General features: G+C 35.3%; 1 protein-coding gene across 4 annotated transcripts in view; it reads left to right on the forward strand.

Annotated features, from left to right (window-relative positions):
* The window catches only part of LOC121733398 (calcium/calmodulin-dependent 3',5'-cyclic nucleotide phosphodiesterase 1-like), a 366,803-nt gene that overhangs the window by 176,930 nt on the left and 169,332 nt on the right, over nucleotides 1-20,541 (forward strand). For 3 of the 4 annotated variants that reach the window (XM_042123639.1, XM_042123648.1, XM_042123655.1), the window contains exon 1: nucleotides 4,891-5,234. The exons of the other annotated variant lie outside the window; for it this stretch is intronic. In XM_042123639.1, the coding sequence (XP_041979573.1) occupies nucleotides 4,976-5,234 (259 nt within the window). In that variant the 5' untranslated portion in view covers nucleotides 4,891-4,975. Of the gene's footprint in view, nucleotides 1-4,890; nucleotides 5,235-20,541 lie in introns of those variants that run through there. 4 annotated transcript variants of the gene reach the window in all.

The raw sequence follows: 20,541 nt of genomic DNA on the forward strand, positions 1-20,541 counted from the left end.
ACCAGCACTCTTTCCAAGAACAAGGTTTCATTTGCATATATGACACACATTTGTACAGTGATTTCCGCAAGAAATGGTCATATGTGCATATATAAACTACTATTTTTTAAAATATTGGATTTCAATTTATTGTTTTGATAAGAATCAATGCATAATACTATAATATACGTATTTTAAAAGAATCAAGTATAAAGAACTAGTGGAAAAAAAGCTATAGCTAAATTTGAGTAAGACAAACTTTATATTGCTCTCCTGAAAAGTAGAGAGTTTGCAAATGTGACTTTGTTCTTTGCATAGGTCGAGGTGTCATTCGAAAGATCTACTAGAATATAGATTTTTTTACTATGGCGACATCTGTCAAATACGTGGGGTTACAGAGCAATTCCATCAAACTTGGCGCGGCGTCGTCATCGTGCCATGACACGACGCCGCCACCCTGACACGGTGCGACGCCGCACAGTGTCCCGGTGACGCGAACGGTGCACCGCGCGCCCCTATTCAGGGTAAAACTTCTGAAAAATGGCGTTCCAAACTTAAACGAGGCATGTGAAATACCTATCAAACAAATTCGCGTAGTGGAAATATTGTCAGATTTCAATCAAACTAAATGGGCCACGGGGCGGTGCACTGTTCGTGGCAACGGACGTCGGAACACGCGTCACGTGTCACGGTGGCAGCGTCGTATCGTGGCACGGTGACGACGCAATGGCGCGCCCGGCGATGCGCTGCGGGAAGGGTATCACTATACATCGCCCGCGTAATTTAGGAATGTCACGGAAAAACCGTACATTTTTCCGCAAAAAAGAAACCTATGTCCTTTCACCTTTCAGGTCTATTCTTCATGTAATTAATAATGTACCAAGTATTGTACACATTGAAAAGGTCTACAGAAAACGCGAAAGTATATACGTATAAGGATATCCCACAATAACATTTTTTTGTCATTTACTTTTAACTTCAAATAATGGCTAATTTTCGAAGCGATTTTAACCAATACGGCAATAATCCTTATTCAGTTAAATACTTTTAATACAATTTACAGTATTTTTTTTAATGAAATAAGGGGGCAAACGAGCAAACGGGTCACCTGATTAAAAGCAACTTCCGTCGCCCATGGACACTCGCAGTATCAGAAGAAGTGCAGGTGAGTTGCCGGCCTTCTAAAAGGGGAATAGGGTAATAGGGGAGGGAAGGGAGTAGGGGTGGGTAGGGAAGGGAATAGGGTAGGGGATTGGGCCTCCGGTAAACTCACTCACTCGGCGAAACACAGCGCAAGCGCTGCTTCACGCCCGTTTTCTGTGAGAACATGGTATTTCTCCGGTCGAGCCGGCCCATTCGTGCCGAAGTATGGCTCTCCCACGTATGAAAGCGTATAAGGCATATTATGATTTAAATTTTAAATGAATATTTTCGAAGATATTACAGATTTAAAAATTGCAGGACGTAGCTTTTGCGATTAGGTACCGACCAATGCAGGCCACGGGTAGTAAAGAATATATAAATTACTAGATGTCCCGCGCGGCTTCGCCCGCGTAAATTAGAAATTTTACAGAATCCGTAGGTACATTTTCCCATAAAAAATATTTCCCCCGTTTTTCCCACATTTTCCTGAGTTTCTTCTGTCGTATTAGTCTTAGAGTAATAATATAATATAACCTTCTCGATAAATGATGAGTCTTACTCGATAAATGATCTATCTAACACTGAGATAAGTTTTTAAATCGGACCTGTAGTTTCTGAGATTGACGCGTTCAAGCAAACATACTCTTCAGGTTTATAATATTAGGTAGATATAGATTTTTTTTAATTATCGCTTGACAAACTCTTTTGAAAAAAAGACTATGAAATGGTATAATATGGTAGTGATGATGATGATGATGATGATGAATGAATGAATGAAGAATGATGATGAAGAATGTAATTTGCATAGTAGCATATGCTTTCTGTTCTTAAAACAACGCCGAAACTCCCAAACTTGTATATATAAAGAATCAGGAATTCTCTCAGCACCTTCCGAACCACGGTATACCAGGTATATCTCGGTGCAAAATCTTACTTGTTGGTAGCATATGCTTAGAATACTTCTCACGAAACCGAAGTCACCATATGTTTCCCTATAAGTTTTGAGGAGTTCCCTCGATTACTTATGGATCCTTCATCAGATCACCACTTTTCTGAATATAATACCAAATTGGGATGATACCCTATATACCAAAAGAAAAATTTTGAAAATCGGTTAACAAACGGCGGAGTAATCGTTGAATATAAGAAAACGAACATAACACCTCCCCCATTTTGAAAGTCGGTTAAAATTGTAGCCTATGTGTTATTTATTTAATATTTTAATCAGCACATGAATTGAATAACAAAATTTTTTTCAAATTAATCGTAGCACCATCTGTCAGGACAAACTAAAATTGAAATAGAATAATATTGAATGCGATGATAGCGCCGTCCGCCGGATCTAATGTAAAACATTCCAAAATCAACAACTCCTTATAAATAAGAAATTAATTGAAAAAACATTTTCCAGTAGACCAAACTGTAAATCTAAACCATTCTCGAATCTCCACGAACACACACAAAAAATTTCATCAAAATTGGTTCAGTCGTTTAGGAGCAGTTCAGTCACATACACACGCACACAAGAAATATATATATTAAGATTTATCAAAACTACTGAATCGATTTTAATCATTTTTTTAGTGACATAGGCTGTAATAATATCAAGAAAAAAACAAATTAATGACTGTTTTGGAAACTCAAATGCACCAAATAAATGAATATAAGTATAAATTTGAATTTGGAATTCTTAACCAAAGAGGAGATATTAATAATATCATAATAATATTTGAGATCAAAGTGGCCTGTACATTGTACAACAAAACGCCAATTTCATAATAATAATATTATGTAAGAATCTAATACTAAATAAGTATTGTGATGGCATTTAATTACCTAACTTTGTATAACTTTAGTAGGTGTAAGTGCGTTTGTGCACGGCACGGCGTCCTGATTTCTTACGTTTTAATAATATGGCAAACGTGAAAGTTATGAACGCCGGACGGTAAAATTCCGTGTAGTGCACAAACGCCCTAATACGGTAAATTCACTGCCGAAAGAATTCAGAGGCGGGTATAATCAGATAGTCTTACCCAATATAGCTCGGGCGGATGTCCCTGAGGACATTTCAAATAGCGCAAAATGTCGTAGGTAATTGCTTGTTGTGAAACACACAATATTATAATATTATTTATTTTTACCAACGTACTTACGAAATTAGAACCATTTTTAGGGTTCCGTAGTCAACAAGGAATCCTTATAGTTTCGATCTGTCCGTCCGTCTGTCCGTCTGTCTGTCCGCGGTTTTACTCAGAGACTATAGGACCTACAAAGCTGTAATTCGGCATGAATGCACATATGAATGATGTCGACAAAATCAAGCGGGGATTATATATTCTTTTCGCGTTCACCCCACCGTGTGCGGTGTCGTTAGATAGGTTTTTAAAAAATATTACAAGTATTTGTAGATCATTTTCCGATTTAGGGATCCGTTTGTGAAATATGAAGCTTCACAGCGGAAAAAATCGTTAGAGTCCACAGTTGCTTCTGGAAATGTGAAAAATTTCACGGGAGTAGGAAATATGCTGAGTTTAAAAGTAAAACTATCACGGCTAAGAAGATTCCAAAAGTTACTGAGTAATAGTCGGTCAACTAAAAAAAATATTCTTCGAAATGAAATGAAATGAAAATATTTATTTCTAAGTAGGTTAACAAAGTTAACACTTATAGAACGTCATGTCTACATGAGGCCTACCACCGGTTCGGGAACTACCCCGCCGACAAGAACCGGCGTAATAAACTCGCACGGGGCCTCCTTTTACCAAAAGTAAGTATAAAGGAACGGATTCGAAGTATGTATAAAGGAACTTTTCAATTTAACTTAACAATTAAATTTAACTTCAATTCAATTTAACTTAACTTAACTGAAATGATGTTAGTAGTGTGAAACACGTTATAAATGTACAATGTACATTCATTGACCATACGAAAAGTGATACTACGGAAGTGGTACTACGGAACCCGTGCATGGCCCGACATGCACTTGGCCGGTTTTTGTAACAAAGATCAAAATATCTGTTGGATGCCAGCTACACAACCGTATACAATTTATATTGTACTCTGTAGAGTAACAGTCATGATGTCGCTAATTTTACCGTGGAAAATTAACGAAACGGCTGTTGTTAACGTTCTGGTGGTATGAGGAAAATTGTAACTCCAGCGATGGTAGCATCCTACATCTTGTATCTACATTCACGACTTCACGTGAATGAAATCGTTCGTTCACAGCTCATCAGCGAAGATCGGATCACGTAAGCTGCAGTCGTACATCAAACGTAATCTCCGTTGCGTACGAGAGGTATATTGCGTACACAAATAAATGAAAATAAACTTACTAGGTAAAATTAGCCCGTAACTGATGAACAAGGTCAAATAGTCTGTTGGAATGACGCTATGAACTTCGATATTCAATAATGCAAGTTTATTTTAGAATGCAATTATTGACATAATATCATGTCGATAATCATAGAGTTACAATACTGCAGTATCTTTATACTGTACTATTGTGATGTCTCTATATATTATGGTACATCGACGTGGTGCGATAAATCTCTGTGAAAATAACTTCTCATAATTTAAGCCAGACCAAATTGCTGTCGCATTGGTGTTGGGTTCATAACTCCATACAGGTAGATTTTTCGAAATAATATTTTCATAAGGTGACGTAACAAAATAGTAATTTTATTATGATTTAATATAGCTCAATTTAAAATTAAATTCATATTTTTTCTAACTTTATATTTTCTTCGTGCTTAATAAGTGACGGTTTGGTGGGTGTTGTGCGGTTAAAGAACGTGTCATTAACACAGTGACAGTCAGTGATGTCTTAGAACGATGAACTGAAGGTAGCAAAATGGACAGGAAACTGATTGAGGGCAAGTCAGGGATATACGGGCAAGTGCGGCGGCTGCGGGCCCGAACGCCGGACGAGTCGAGCGAGCCGTCGTTCGAGGAGTTGCGTCGACGGTTCGACACTAGCGCCACGGCGAGCGGCGAAATCGCTTCGAACCCCGCCACGCATGGCAGCATTACGAGACAAATCGTCAGCGGAAAGCTTTTCAAGAAGTGTAAGAGCGCTACGTTCCAGATAGATGGCGCCACATACACTATTGGTACGTAATATACAGTACTAGTGACTAACTTCCAAAGTGGTTTTTATAGATAAGTACTGGTGATTTTGCTAGTCAATACTACTTTTGACTGGTTAAGAGTTTTGACTTTAACAGATATAATTTTTTGAATATTCAGAGATTACTTTTGATTTTTGAATTTGTAGCAAGTTTTAGATCAATTTTCAATATTTATTTTTTTGGCTCTTAAATATAGTAAATAATAATATAGTAAGTATTTATTAAAGAGCTGAAAAATAATTTTGGAAAAATAAATATTGTTCCAAGTACAGTGCTGGTTATATAGACAATGTATGTATCTTAATTACTCATTATTTCATTTCAGGTAAGAATCTTGCATACACAATAAACAAGCGAAGATTACGTATAACGAGTGGGTAAGTTTTCTTTTAGTATTTAAATGACATCATTATCAATATCAAAAAAAGAATTGAAAGCAGTATTAATGACTTTATAAATGGTTATAAATCTTATATCTTTAAACAAGCAATTCTTGTATATACATATATAATTGGAATCTCGGAATCGGCTCCAATGATTGAAATTTAGTATATAGGGGGTTTCAGGGGCGATAAATCGATCTAGCTAGGAATCATTTCTGTATCGAAAATGTCATTTTATTCGTGTTTTATCGAATACCGAGCAAAGCTCGGTAAAACAGCTAGTGTTATATAAAAGTAAAATACATTATCTGCATTCAATCCTTAAAAAAGCTTAGCTATTATTATATAGACATACATATTTTTAAATTTATATTACTGGCGCTTTCAAATGCTTTATCATATTTATTATTCCTTACTCTGAATCCGGTAGAAAAACACAAACCGTATTTTAATTAAAATTCCACATGAGTTTAATTAAAATAAAAATAATAAACTTTTTCGAAACACGTTTCCAAATTAATATTTCTGATCATTTTTTTTAAACTACCTATTCCATCTATTTTTGTGACCCTTTTAGGGTTTCGCACCCAAAGGCAAAAACGGGACCCTATTACTAAGACATTCATGTCTGTCCGTCTGCCTGTCTGTCTGTCTCCAGGCTGTAACTCAAGAACGGTAACAGCTACAAACATAACATTTTCATAGATTACGTATTATTTATGTTGCAACAAAAAAATATTTAAGGGGGGCTTACATACAACAAACGTAATTCTATTTGCCATTATTTGATTGCTCGATATCAACGATTAATGACTAGACGTTCCACGCGGCTTCGCCCTGCGTAAATTAGGAATTTCATAAACAAATTAGCCTACAAAAAATACCTTTAAATGATTCTTTACGTGGTCAACTTTTTATTTGTGCCAAATAACATAAAATTTGCCCCAGTAGTTCGTGAGATCCCTTTGAAATATTTTTTTCCGGTTTTTTTCCACATTTATACGTGGGAGAGCCATGCTTCGACACGAATGGACACGAAAGGACAAGGGATACTTTTTGTCCAGGAAAATGTACGGTTCCCGCACAATAAACTTTTATGATTTTCACCTAAACTATTCAATCTATTTTGATAAAGTTTGATATGGACGTACTTTGAGTCTCGGGAAAGGACAAGGGATACTTTTTGTCCTGGAAAAGGTACGGTTCCCATACAATAAACTTTTATGACTTTCGCCTAAACTATTCAATCTAAGTTATTTTGATAAAATTTGGTATGGAGATACTTTGAGTCTCGGTACCTTTACCGATACCCAAAGACAAAATATTATATCCCTTGTAAAATGTACGGTTCCCGCACATTAAATTTTATGATTTTACTACTAAACTATTGAATCTATTTTGATGTGCACGATGGAAGGAAAAATAAACACACTTTTTACCCGACTGCCGGGAGGGTTATGTGTTTAGCGCGTATCTTGTATGTTTGTAATATTCTTTATTACCACAAATCTCTAGAACCACTAAACGGATTTTCACATTTGAGGTATCGTTAGATTTGTCTTAATGACCCACGTGTTCTTAGATAGGTGACATTTAAAAAAAAACCAAAATGGAAGATGTTTGACGCCATATTGTGAGGTATAAAAAATAAAAATTCTACCAAGCATATCGAGTGGGGTATCAAAATAAAGGATTTTAAACACTGATTCTAAATATGTATATAACTTGCAGTTTTAATATTAAATGGAACGATAAATCTACACTAATATTATAAAGAGGAAAGTTTTGATTTTTTGTTTGTTTGGCTCCGAAACTACTGGACCGTTTTGATAAATTCTTGCACCATTGGAATTCTACATTAGTTTTGCTGAACATAGGCTGAATTTTATTTTGAAAAAAATAGGGTTCCGTAAAATATTTGGGTTCTTCGGACGCAAGGTGTAAAAAATCAACCAGAAAAGTTACTTATTTTACGTACGCTGCCTAAACTATAAAAGATAGAACCATAAAATGTTCTAGTAATTATATAACTTATAAATATCTACAAAAAAGTCCGCGACACACTATACGTATCTATGTCGAGTGAGGCACAATAACAATTTTTTAATTTAAAAATCTTGAATTTTTTTGGACTACTGTTAAACGGGTTTATTTTAATCATTCTTTTAGTTCTTACCAAAATAAATTATTCCATCACTAAGTACAGTTTATGTAGATAATATTTGGTCTTTGAATGAATAAAATTGGACATTTGGTTTTGAAATTATGGCGAAATTAAAATATTACGTAAGTTACCCCATTATGTCGACAGGTTAAAATATTTTAATCTGGATTCGCTTCTTGATCGTCGAAAATACTTGGAAATTATTTTTCTACACAAGATTCTGAGTGGTGTTATTGATAATGTTAGACTTTTAAGCAAAATTCCTATAAATATTCCTGTCAGATTACCGAGAAAAAATAATTATAAGCCGTTTAATGTTAAATTTGCCAGAACCAACCTACGAGTAGGTCACTATGCACCGCTCAGAAGATTGTGTAGATCCTACAACGCCATATCTAATTACCCTGAAATTTGTATATTTTCTGACAAGTTAAATTCATTTAAACGTAAGTTAAAACAAATTCTGTGTAACAATAGCAAACGTAACAAACACCTATCTGAACATTGTTAAATATAATACGGTCACTCTATAATATAATTAGTAATTAAAAGTACTATATTAAAAAATGTAGAACTTAAATTAAAAAATAAATATAAAATATAAAAATATCATTAATTGTAATTTTTATCTATTTGTAAGAATTGAAGATTTTATTATGATTAGTCGTCACATCATGACGACCTATTGATAAAATAATAATAATATGTTAAAGAAATTCATCCTTGTTTATAAGAGCTCTATATTTATGTTATTTTCTTGTTTAAGTAGTTTATTAAATATGGAACAAATTGTTATACATTAAAAAATAACAATCGTGTCTCACCTCATTTCATCTCATCTCATTCTCATCACTAATTTCTTTGTCGCCATTACATGCTGTATTTCACCTGTCATTGGAAGTCATTTAACCTATAAGTTACTATTGTTTGTATTTTATTGAATGTGTAAGATGATATTCTGTTGGTGAATCGAAATAAATAAATAAATAAATAAATCTTAAGATTAAAGACTCTTGCTTACGAGTTTCATGCTAGGATAAATAGAAGGTTGCATTTTATAATCCACTTTCTTGTTCTACATTTTTCTACGTAACCTTCTTTTTATCCTGGCATGAAACTCGTAAGCAAGAGTCGTATCAATTAAAACATGGATTCGATGCCTCCGGCAGAATTAGGTCTTGTTTCGTTCTTTTTAGTTAACATTTTTTGCAGTCGGGTTTTTTGATTTTTAATTAATTTATTTTATTTATTAATTATTACCAATTCAAATTAAATAATCATCGCTAAGACAGGACAACATCTGTCGGATCAGCTAGTACTTTAAGAAAATAAATAATTAATTGGGCTCTCATACAAAAAAAAGTTTTGCCTATTTTGCTCTATAATTGTAAGGAATCCTTAGAGCGAAAGTCCAACTCGCACTTGGCCGTTTTTTTAATACTTACAGTAATCACCAAATCCAAAGGTAGATTTTTGCCGCTGTTTATTTTTGGTAGGTCCATACTTCCATACAATACTAATATTATAAATGCGAAAGTGTGTCTGTCTGTTACCACTTCATGCCCAAAACCGCTGAACCGATTTTGCTGAAATTTGGTATGAAGATACTTTGAGTCCTGGGAAAGGACAAAGGATACTTTTTGTCCCGGAAAAATAATACGGTTCTCGCACGATAAACGCGTTTTGGCGCAACGGAGTTGTGGGCGTCATCTAGTATATTATAAAATATAAATTGTACGTCTATGAAAATACAAATAATAATCAATAACTTATTAAGGTGTAATACGACTTTTATGAATTATGATTCAAGAAAAATTTGTACTTATGTAACAAGCCAATTAGATTAACAAAGTTATCCATCATTCTTTGAAAAATTTTCGTTCGTTCGTAAGAAATTGTGAGCAAACCAAATTGGAATATAATTTAATATTATAAAATGCTAATGGTATAATTATATTATATGTATTTTCCGTGAACAGGTGCGAAGTTAGGTACTTACATAAAACTTCGTTTGTTTAAATTTCTTTGCCGCAATAAATATAATTGTCATGTCATAAATACTTATCACATCGCAATAAATATAATTGTCATGTCATAAATACTATCTTTAGCCTCATGCGGCCCCAAAAGTCTGCGATCTCCCTAAAAGGCGAGCGCGTTCAATATTAACCCTAGACGGTCAATAATATGGCAAAACACGTGACATTGCGCAATAAAATTGATCGTCTAGGGGCCCGTTCATAGTACCTACTAAAATACACAATATAAAATTGTTGTCACGTATAGTAGGCATAAGCCTACTATACGTGATAATACTGTGTATGTATGTCGTATGTCCTTGTACATAGTTCACTGTGAAAGTGGCAGCGCTGAAGGGGCATATTTTTTGTGATTTGGAAGGCCAAGCGCCCCAGCGTCAGGAGTTTGCTCATAAGTACAAAAGTTTTAAAAAAGTTTCTCTTGAACTCTACAGGATGTAACAAAACTAAGTTATAATACTTTAGGGTGTGTTTGGGTACCGTATATAGATTTGGCTGTGAAGTATTGTGCGCTGAAAGAATAACTTTTTTTTAACTTTTGTATGGGAAAATTCATGACGCTCGGACGCTTGCTCGGATGTACGGGCAAGCGTATACAAATCACAAAAAATTGCTCTTACAGTGAACTCTAATAAGGGACACATAAAAACCTTAAAGTATTCTCACTTAGTTTTGTTACACGTAATTAATTGCACGAAGTTTTATCCAATCGGTCATCTTTTCAAGCTTGAAGATGTTACACGTTTTGCATTGTTCTGTTTTACCCATTTAACAGTCTTAAATATCAGTCTTCTAAGCACTTTATCTTCATCTAAAATATTTTTTTACCTTCATTATCACAATTTCCATTATAATAGGCATTTAGGTTACAAAAGTAGGTCTCTCTACTGTAGAGAGCTTGTCAGTAATTTTTACATTCTGCTCCTGATCTTTTCTCATGCAAAAAACGTTCACCCAGCAGCAACAAAAGTAATAAAACTCTTTATACGAAATTCTTCAGCAAGGATGTCCAAATCTATAATACTGTAATAGTACGGGAGCCCTAGAACAATTTTTTTTATTATTATCATGCTAATTTTTTGTGAGTAGCTTCATTTTGATAAGACAAACAACATTTTTATCTGCAAAATCTTGAAAGTGGTAGCTAACAGAGATAGAAAGGATTTAATAAGTACTGTGATTTGATGATCCTAAATTTATGGATTGTTCTATTTATAGGACAATATTACTCTTAAATTATATAACTCACTAATACTCACAAAAAATTTGCTTGATAGTAATAAAAAAAATGTTCTAGGGCTCCCGTACTATAATATAAATAAGGTGAAGATACAGATAAAATATGATAATGTTCCTGTATTTTCAACTTATTTATTTATACAAAAGGTTTTCTGATATAAAAAAGGACCCAGGGCTATAGCCAATATGTCTTTACTTTTTATAAAAATCATACATTTAAGATTATTAGCTTTAAAAGCGAAATAAACGAAAACCAAGATGCGAAAGGGCCAGGGTACTGAGACAAATCGAGTTCAAAATTTAGACTGAAGATAATATAAAGAATGTATAAGATTTCATAATATTATAACGAATAGTGATATATATATATATATATATATATATATATATATTTTTTTTTTAATGAAATAAGGGGGCAAACGAGCAAACAGGTCACCTGATGGAAAGCAACTTCCGTCGCCCATGGACACTCGCAGCATCAGAAGAGCTGCAGGTGTAAGGTAATAGGGGAGGGTAGGGATGGGAAGGGAAGGGAATAGGGGAGGGTAGGGAAGGGAATAGGGTAGGGGATTGGGCCTCCGGTAAACTCACTCACTCGGCGAAACACAGCGTAAGCGCTGTTTCAGGCCGGTTTTCTGTGAGAACGTGGTATTTCTCCGGTCGAGCCGGCCCATTCGTGCCGAGGCATGGCTCTCCCACGTAAAGAATTAATAATATCATACAACAATAACCTAATAGCGTAAGAGCCAGCGACAACCAATCAAAATCTAAGGAGTCTGGCAGTGGGAAGCAACTGTCAAAAAAGATCGGCAGTGGGGACGCGATTCCTACATTTATCCCGAACAAAATAAGATAAAAAATTTGAGATTTATACTTTATGGAAGGTTAGGTAGATCTTCAGAACTCGATACCTCCTAATGTACTCGTAATCGCGACCGTAACTCTGCTGGCTTACTTCTATAGGGGACGAAAGTCTGACTGTCGCTGGCTCTTGTATGGCTCTTGAGTCTTGGGCCATCTATACCATAGACTTATTTATATTATACTAACGATCTATACAAGGTGTAACAAAACTAAGTGATAATTCGTTAGGGTGTGTAATGTGTATGTGTTCCTTATTTGTAGAGAGTTCACTGTGAAAGTAGCAGCGCTGAAAAAAGTTTTTTTTTCACTTTTGTATGAGAAAACTCGTGACACTGGGGCGCTTGCCCATACAAATCACAAAAAAAAAAAATTTGCTCTTTCAGCGCTGCTACTTTCACAGTGAACTCTACATAAGGAACACATACACACCCTTATTAGTATTATCACTTAGTTTTGTTACATTCTGTATATAAAAATGGATTTTCTATTGTGTTACTCACGCTATAACTCGATAACGGCTGAATCGATTTGGTTAACTTTAGTCTTAAAATATTCCTGGAAGTCCAGGGAAGGTTTTTTTTTTATGAAATAAGGGGGCAAACGAGCAAACGGGTCACCTGATGGAAAGCAACTTCCGTCGCCCATGGACACTCGCAGCATCAGAAGAGCTGCAGGTGCGTTGCCGGCCTTTTAGAGGGAATAGGGTAATAGGGGAGGGTAGGGATTGGAAGGGAAGGGAATAGGGGAGGATAAGGAAGGGAATCGGGCCTCCGGTAAACTCACTCACTCGGTGAAACACAGCGCAAGCGCTGTTTCACGCCGGTTTTCTGTGAGAACGTGGTATTTCTCCGGTCGAGCTGGCCCATTCGTGCCGAAGCATGGCTCTCCCACGTATAAAAATCACGTTTATAAGTGACACGAAGTTTACCGGGACATCTAGTAATTTTATAAAATATATTCTTTATTCAGAATATTCAGTGACAATAATTATTATTAAATATAATAAATAATTATATTCATACGACAAGTTTACGTGTCTACGTTGTTTTCAAGTAAAAATGTTTATTAGCTTGTATGATTGATATCCGAATAATTTCAATATCGGGCACGGTGATACATCACGCGCAAACAAAGAGTTTTATTACGCCAGTTTCATTTTGAAAGGTATATTCAATCCCACCAAAAACATTTAAAAATGTAAAAGGCGCCAAGCAAAATATTGCATAGCTTTAATTCTTCTGTCGTAAAAAGTTTTCATATCACATTCAATCCAAGCCTTCAACTTCTATAATAATTTGTTTCTCTTGTGCTCATTGCCAAGCCACTATAATAATTATAAAATAAAGAAATCTATTGATACATTTACTGAATGTTGATTTAAATTACAAAATAAGTTGAAGGCTTGGATTGAATGTGATCTGAAAACTTTTTACGACAGAAGTATTAAAGCTATGCAATATTTTGCTTGGCTCCTTTTACATTTTTAAATGTTTTTGGTGGGATTTCATTTCTTTTTTGAAGGTTTATTTTTCTTTTCTTTTCAGGTCACGTTATAACTTTTCTGTACTTAGCTTAGCACTCATTTTCTATCTCCTTTGTTTTGTTTCTTTGAGGCTTCGTTTGTTCTATAGGTGGACAACGTAACGTAAATACTTCTGAGTTCTGAGTCGATTTTATATTCATACATAATTGACTCTTAAGCTTTAATACTTGAAGGTGGTCATTTTTAGCATTACCGTTGAATACATAGCAGCACCGATGCAAGCGTCTCGAATCTCGACTCTCGAGTCTCGACGTTCCTCGCAGGAAAGGATCACACCTTATTTTAATGTAATAACTTAAAACTCTCATATATCGTGCGAGTAAGGAGTGTATAATATTGCAGTACTGATTACATTTATATTTTAATCGAATTTAATTAATATTTCATTGTTAACGTTGTTAATACTATTTTTATTTAATTGATACCATTTCATTAAGTACATAACTAACTCAAAGCCTTTTGTATGTAAAACAAATATGTACTTACTCGAAACTCATACTGTTCTTGCAAAGTTACAAACATAAAAATATTTTCTGTTATTTAATAAAGTATTATTATATTATTATTATTTATTATTCAGTCTATAGGTATAAACAAACTCTTGTTATTTATTTTTTGACACATGCCCCTAAAACTTCTTTTAAAATATGTCACTACTGACGTGCACGTTCCGAATAGCGGCAATAGAAATACATAATCTGTGAAAATTTCAACTCTCTATTACCGTTCTTGAGTTACAGTCTGAAGACATACAGACAGACAGACAGACAGACGGACAGGCGATGCTATTAGCTCTGGTGGAAACGCAGCCTAATTAATGAGATATGTAGATTGCAGATACTAAATATTTTTCGCATTTGTTCGTCTAGAGATGTATTTCACGCAGGAACGGTTAGTATAATATTTTATACCTACTATATAATATAGATAATTTACTACGGTAAAAGCCAACTAAAGCGAAATACCATAACAAACTTGTTTACGTATGACTTCCTTATCTGTTTAAGCTTCTTTAATAGGCTTTATATGAAATAGAAACAAAATAATATACTTAAAAATTGTTCTCTATCTAAACAATCATAAAGTTTTCCAGCGCCATAAAAGTTTTTCGTCAAGTTTATTATTCAAATTACTTTTCTTCGTACGAAGTTGCTATACTGAATTTATGTATTTTTGATTCTTCTTACAATTTAGAATAATTGTTTAATTATTTATGTTTGTTGTAACAATAAGGGCCTGTTTCACCATTTCCTGATAAGTTATGTATAGGCTATCCACCACTTAACTTGACAGCTGATAGTCAAAAATTTGTAAATAGCCTATCCGGCTCTTTATCAGGAAGTGGTGAAACAGGCCCTTAGTGTTGGATTATGAAAGTGCTGGTTTTGATAATCTTATTATAGTTTATATACCTACGAGTATGTTTGCCGTGCCCCACCTTCTTATATCTTTATAAACGAATAGAAGTCATAATAAATTAATAATTTAGACAGAGTAGTTATAACCCCTATATGCATATTAGAGGGATTGATTCTATTTAACTATGTAAGCTCATCATAATAAATTATTATTATAATACTAGATGACGCCCGCAACTCCGTTGCGCCAAAATTCGTCCGTCGCGCGGGAACCGTACATTTTTTCGGGACAAAAAGTATCCTATACCCTTTTCCGGGACTCTAAGTATCCCCATACCTTTCAGCAAAATCGGTTCAGCGGTTTGGGCGTGAAGAGCCAACAAACAAACAGACAGATAGACAGGTACACACTTTCGCATTTATAATATTAGTATGGATTAGTATGGAAGTATGGATTGTTATAAACTAAACTAGACTGTAATAGTCGCCTTTGGATTACAATAGAGCTATACAAGTGTACCAGTTATCTAGGCTCCAACGATAATTTATTTAGTAACTTTTAGTGCGGCTGACAAATTGGATATAGGGTCCCGATTCTCGCTCTTGGAATATCGCTGCTATCCCACGGGTTGGAGTGCACGCGCAAATGAAGTAGCCTTTATTTCGCCGAGAATCGCATTCCGCGGGAAATCGGGGGCTCCCACCGCGGATGTGTAATACTCGCTATGTTTAAGAGATGGTATCTGCTGGACGCAGCTCTACCCATAAAAAGCTCGATAGTACCTAATCAGCACCGACCTTGCCGAAGCCACGGGAACAGACTTCGGAGATACGAGAGGCTTCGATCCAACAATATTCAAAGGATGAGAATCAGTAGGCCTACTATGAAACCGTTTTGAGACTCAAACAATTGAACGAGAATGCCGCGTCTTGCTCTAACAACGTCATTTCTCGTTTGTTAGAGTAGGATGCGGCATTTTCGTTCGATTGTTTGAGTCTCAAAACTATTTCATGGTACGGCCCCTCGCCTTAGGGGACTGTTGAAGTGATACTTTATCTTTTGGCAACTATAAAACAACTGTTGGAGTACGTAAGGGTGGAATGGATTAGGCTTGGTGAAATGTTTCGTTGTCACGCAATGCCGCCATCGATAAGGCATTAATCATCATCAACACTCAACCGAATGTATAGAACTTTGTATAAATATTTAGCCTTGCCAATAAAAGCTATTATGGACAGGGCATTAAGCCATCTTAGGTTGCTAAATACCTTCGGTCCATCATCTTTGACCAGCGAAATCGCTGTCCAAATTTTACTGGTGATGTCAAAGAGAGCATCTCGGCTAAGAACAATGCTTAAGAACCTTAAAACTATATTTTGACTTACGACTTCGTATAAAACGTCTCCAACACAGCATTATGCTGTATCCACGCATGCTTATACCGGGCCGCCGGCTAACCACACATGCCGCCGGCTTCGGTGGCAAGGCAGTCTGAAAGCCGGCGACAAACCCGGCGGTATAAGCCGGCGGCATGTGTGGATGCGCCATTATACATGATACATAAAACTTCTAGAAGGTATACAAGCTTTTATTCTGTAACTATAGCTGTAAAATGATTGAACTTTCATCTTTAACTAAAAATAAAACTATACAATTTAAGAGCACAAAGATCTTTTATTAGAGCTATGACAGACAGTAAGTTTACGATCTAATCGTTCAATAGCTTTTAGTGATGCGCTAGACAGAGCTATCTACAGCAAAATGTTACACTGCAGTATGTCTGTTTCACAACGGCTTACAAATATTATAAATGCGAAAGTGTTTCTGACTGTCTGTTGCCTCTTCACGCCTAAACCGCTGAACAAATTTTGCTGAATTTTGATACGGATTCGGAAAAACGGCTCCTGCGCGGTAAACGAGTTTTGCCACAACAGAGCCGTCACCTAGTTCTAGTACTAGGCCTTATCTAAAGGCAGTAATTCTTTACTTCAATACTAAATAAGTTATCTACACAAAATATATTTTTAATAGTAAGTAAACATTTTTAATCTAAGCGTTACGAACGAGAGCATAATATACCCAAAATATATTCAATATATTTTTCCAAACATTTTATATAATAATCTGAAGATTAGTCGTTGGATCAAAACACCTACGGAATGATCTTTCATATCGGGCGAGCGAGCGGGGATTAATATAAGTAGTAATTGTTAATCCACGTGTTTGACGAAGCAATTAGGATCGGATGTAATTAATATACTATCTGGTACTTATATAAAAAGAAAATTACTTTGTTAATGTAAACTTGGCCGCACCGCTCTGATTGCGGCCAAGTTTACTGATGATTATTGATGATTAAACTTCAATTTAATGAAGAATTTGACAGATTATGTCTGGGGCTTATGCCAAAATCTTCATTTAATTACAAATGACTAATGAGTAATTAATATTCTACTCTGAGTGCGGCAGCTAGCTCGTTAGGTTGCGTTACATTTTGGGGGATGAAATTATACTGTGATCTTTTTAGAATTCAAAGTATTTCCATACCAAATTTTGGTAATAGTCTAAGGGACTGTTTCACCAGTTCCTGAAAAGGGCCAGATAGGCTATCAATAACTTTTGACAGATTATCCATACTCTATCGCTGTCAAATTAAGTGGTGGATAGCCTACAAATAACAAAATCTGAGGAAACGTAACTCCCATCTTCAACCATTTTGAATTTGGTTCCTTTTCGCACACTAAAATATGGCAATAGCAACGAACATAACACTCCTGACGAAATAAAGCCGTTGACATTAATAATAATTGTCACTTCTATATTTTGCACTAAATTGTGTACTTACTGAATATTTGCCACTCTGACATTGGCAACTCAAAAGTCGGCCATTTTTAAAAGAAGAAGAAGTGTACCGAATACATGCATAAAGTATGCATGTATTCGGGTCACATTTTGTAGAGTCGTGGACAAATTTTTTGACATAGTTAAGTTCTTCCTTAGTATATATAGCCTATATTCAGCACTTATCAGGAAGTGGTGAAACAGGCCCTAAGTGTGAAGAGATATAAGACAGGAACTTCGCATAATATATTATGATATTAGTATAGTAATTATTATAAACTAGGATTATTAGACATGATATTAATATTAATACAAGCAAATTGCATAATATAATATATTAATGTTCGGAATGAAATATCAGTTGGAATAGACTAACTTAAGCTGTAACCTGGCTGACTCCAGGGACACGTTGAGTTTGATGTGTAACGACCACAGACACAATAATCGAGTAGATAGAGAATTAGAGAAAAAAGAGAAAAAGAAAAAAGAAAAGCACCCATATTATACTATGCTGTGGTAATTTATACACTTTTGTATTGTATAGGTTTTACACAATAATACAGAATACTTTATTATTATTAAAAGAAATAACAAAATACATATAATATATATAATATAAGTACTTACTTACAAAACAATTTTTTTTGAGCTAGTAGTGGTGCCATAACGGAACGTCAAATCCTTGATTAATTAGTGTCAAAACTCGTCGATATTAATATAATTTTGATTTGTAGATGTCGCGAGTACCAAAAACTATTAACATCAAATTGATTCCATTCTTATGTCGAGACTCGAGAGCAAAGGTAGATTTATATGCACTAGAGATCGCCCAATGGTCGAAATTCGTCCTTAGTTTCAACGACATTAGGACTACTACCTATATTTTTCAACTCTTGTCTCTGGGACTTAGCTGATCTCAGACTAGCCGTGTAAGCATTGTCTAATATTATCTTAGATTCAATAAAAAAAACTATAATCCATTTTCAATTTATCAACTTGTTGTCAAAAGACTTCAACCATAAATAAAAGAGTATAATTCGTATGTACAGGTTTTTCACTCAAAAATCTATCATTTCTCATATGTGTGTGTTGTAGTGTGTGTAATGTTTTATTTGTTAAAAAAAATGTATGATAAAAGCATAATTTCAAAATAATATTAGTAGGTACGATGCACTCCTTCACTATATAAACTATAACAGTGCAAAATTTCATGCACCTACGTTTCCTCATTTTTCGTAAAAAGGCTTACAAAGTTTTTCGTTCGCGTATTAGTATTATGATGATGCCCTAACGCGCGGTTTGGCGGTTACACCGCGAAATCACAAGAAATTTAATGTAAATGTATCGTGACCACGACAGTACTGATTTTTTTTTATAAAATAAGGGGGCAAACGAGCAAACGGGTCACCTGATGGTAAGCAACGACCGTCGCCCATGGACACTCGCAACATCAGAAGAGCTGCAGGTGCGTTGCCAGTCTTTTAAGATGGAATACGCTCTCTTCTTGAAGGTTTGCAGGTCGTATAGGTCCGGAAATACTGCTGGTAACAGTTCGTTCCAGAGTTTTACAGTGCGCTAATCATTACATTTTGCTTGTGATCTCGCGGCGTAGCCGCCAGTATGCCACGCATATAAATTTTACGTTCGCGCCCTGTCGTGCTGTTTATAGTCTTGAGGAACTCAGGGGAATAGGAATATTATGAATCTGAAATACAGCCTTTTATAAGACTTCCTTTAGTCGCAAGTTTTATTCATAGTTACACCAAGTTTCCCGCTTCGTAAGTCATAATAATATAGTGCTCAAGTCTGTTTTTAATCTGCTGAGTTGGAAAGAAATTCTTAAGAGTTTATCATTAACTTGTACTGTATTAAGCAGGTACTCGACGTGCACTTAAAGAAGCCTAGGCTTGGGTAGTTTTTATATTAAAAAAGCGTCCGTGGCCTATTGGGAAGACCTTTGGCTCGCACTCGCAGAGAGTGCAGGTTTGATCCCGGGTGGAGGCATGTACCAATGAGACATTTTCTGGTCTCAAGTACACAATACGGACACTCCTTCGGTGAAGGAAAACACCGTGAGGAACCCCGCATATGGTTGGTCTTAGACGTATTGACCTGTTATTTCCTCTGGAATAGGCTGACTATGTAGCGAGAATGCCGTATGCGCTTGAGCAACCATACGGGCATTTAAAATCTTATCCCAGGCACTACGGTATGTGAAGAGCCCGCTGAAGGCTAAACTAGTAATAGTGGTGATGACGATTACTTACTAAAAAGTGTCATTAATCTTTCTTTAATTATTTTAAGTATTTTATTTAATAGATGTCACCGTAAAGCTAAAATTACAAGCTAAAATTACTTAAGAGGGCAAAAATCAAACATCGTCCTTCTCTCTTCACAGTCACGCCCGTCTTTCATATGCCAGTAGCGCTAGCACGGCGACCAGCGGAAATGCGAAAGTATGGACAAACTGTGGAAATAAACCTAAGGTGCCGTTCCGATCTTTTTTCGTTCCGAAAATTCAATTAAAATGCCACTTTATGACACACTATAGTATATGTCATAATGTAGGATATTATTTGAATTTTTAGAACTATAGTCTGTCATAAAGTGGCTTTTTAATTAAATTATTCGGAACTAAAAAAGATCGGAACGGCACCTTAAGTTTATCTCCACAGTTTCTGACTATAGTCTATTATAAAGTGGCATTTTAATTGAATTTTTCGGAACGAAAAAAGATCGTAACGGCACCTTAGGTTTATTTCCACAGTTTGTCCATACTTTCGCATTTCCGCTGGTCGCCGTGCTCGCACTACAGGTGAAAAAGAACGACGCGGATTCATCGCCAAATTAGTTTTTT

Source organism: Aricia agestis, chromosome 1, assembly GCF_905147365.1.
Source record: "Aricia agestis chromosome 1, ilAriAges1.1, whole genome shotgun sequence".
In the NCBI taxonomy this organism is placed as follows: domain Eukaryota; kingdom Metazoa; phylum Arthropoda; class Insecta; order Lepidoptera; family Lycaenidae; genus Aricia; species Aricia agestis.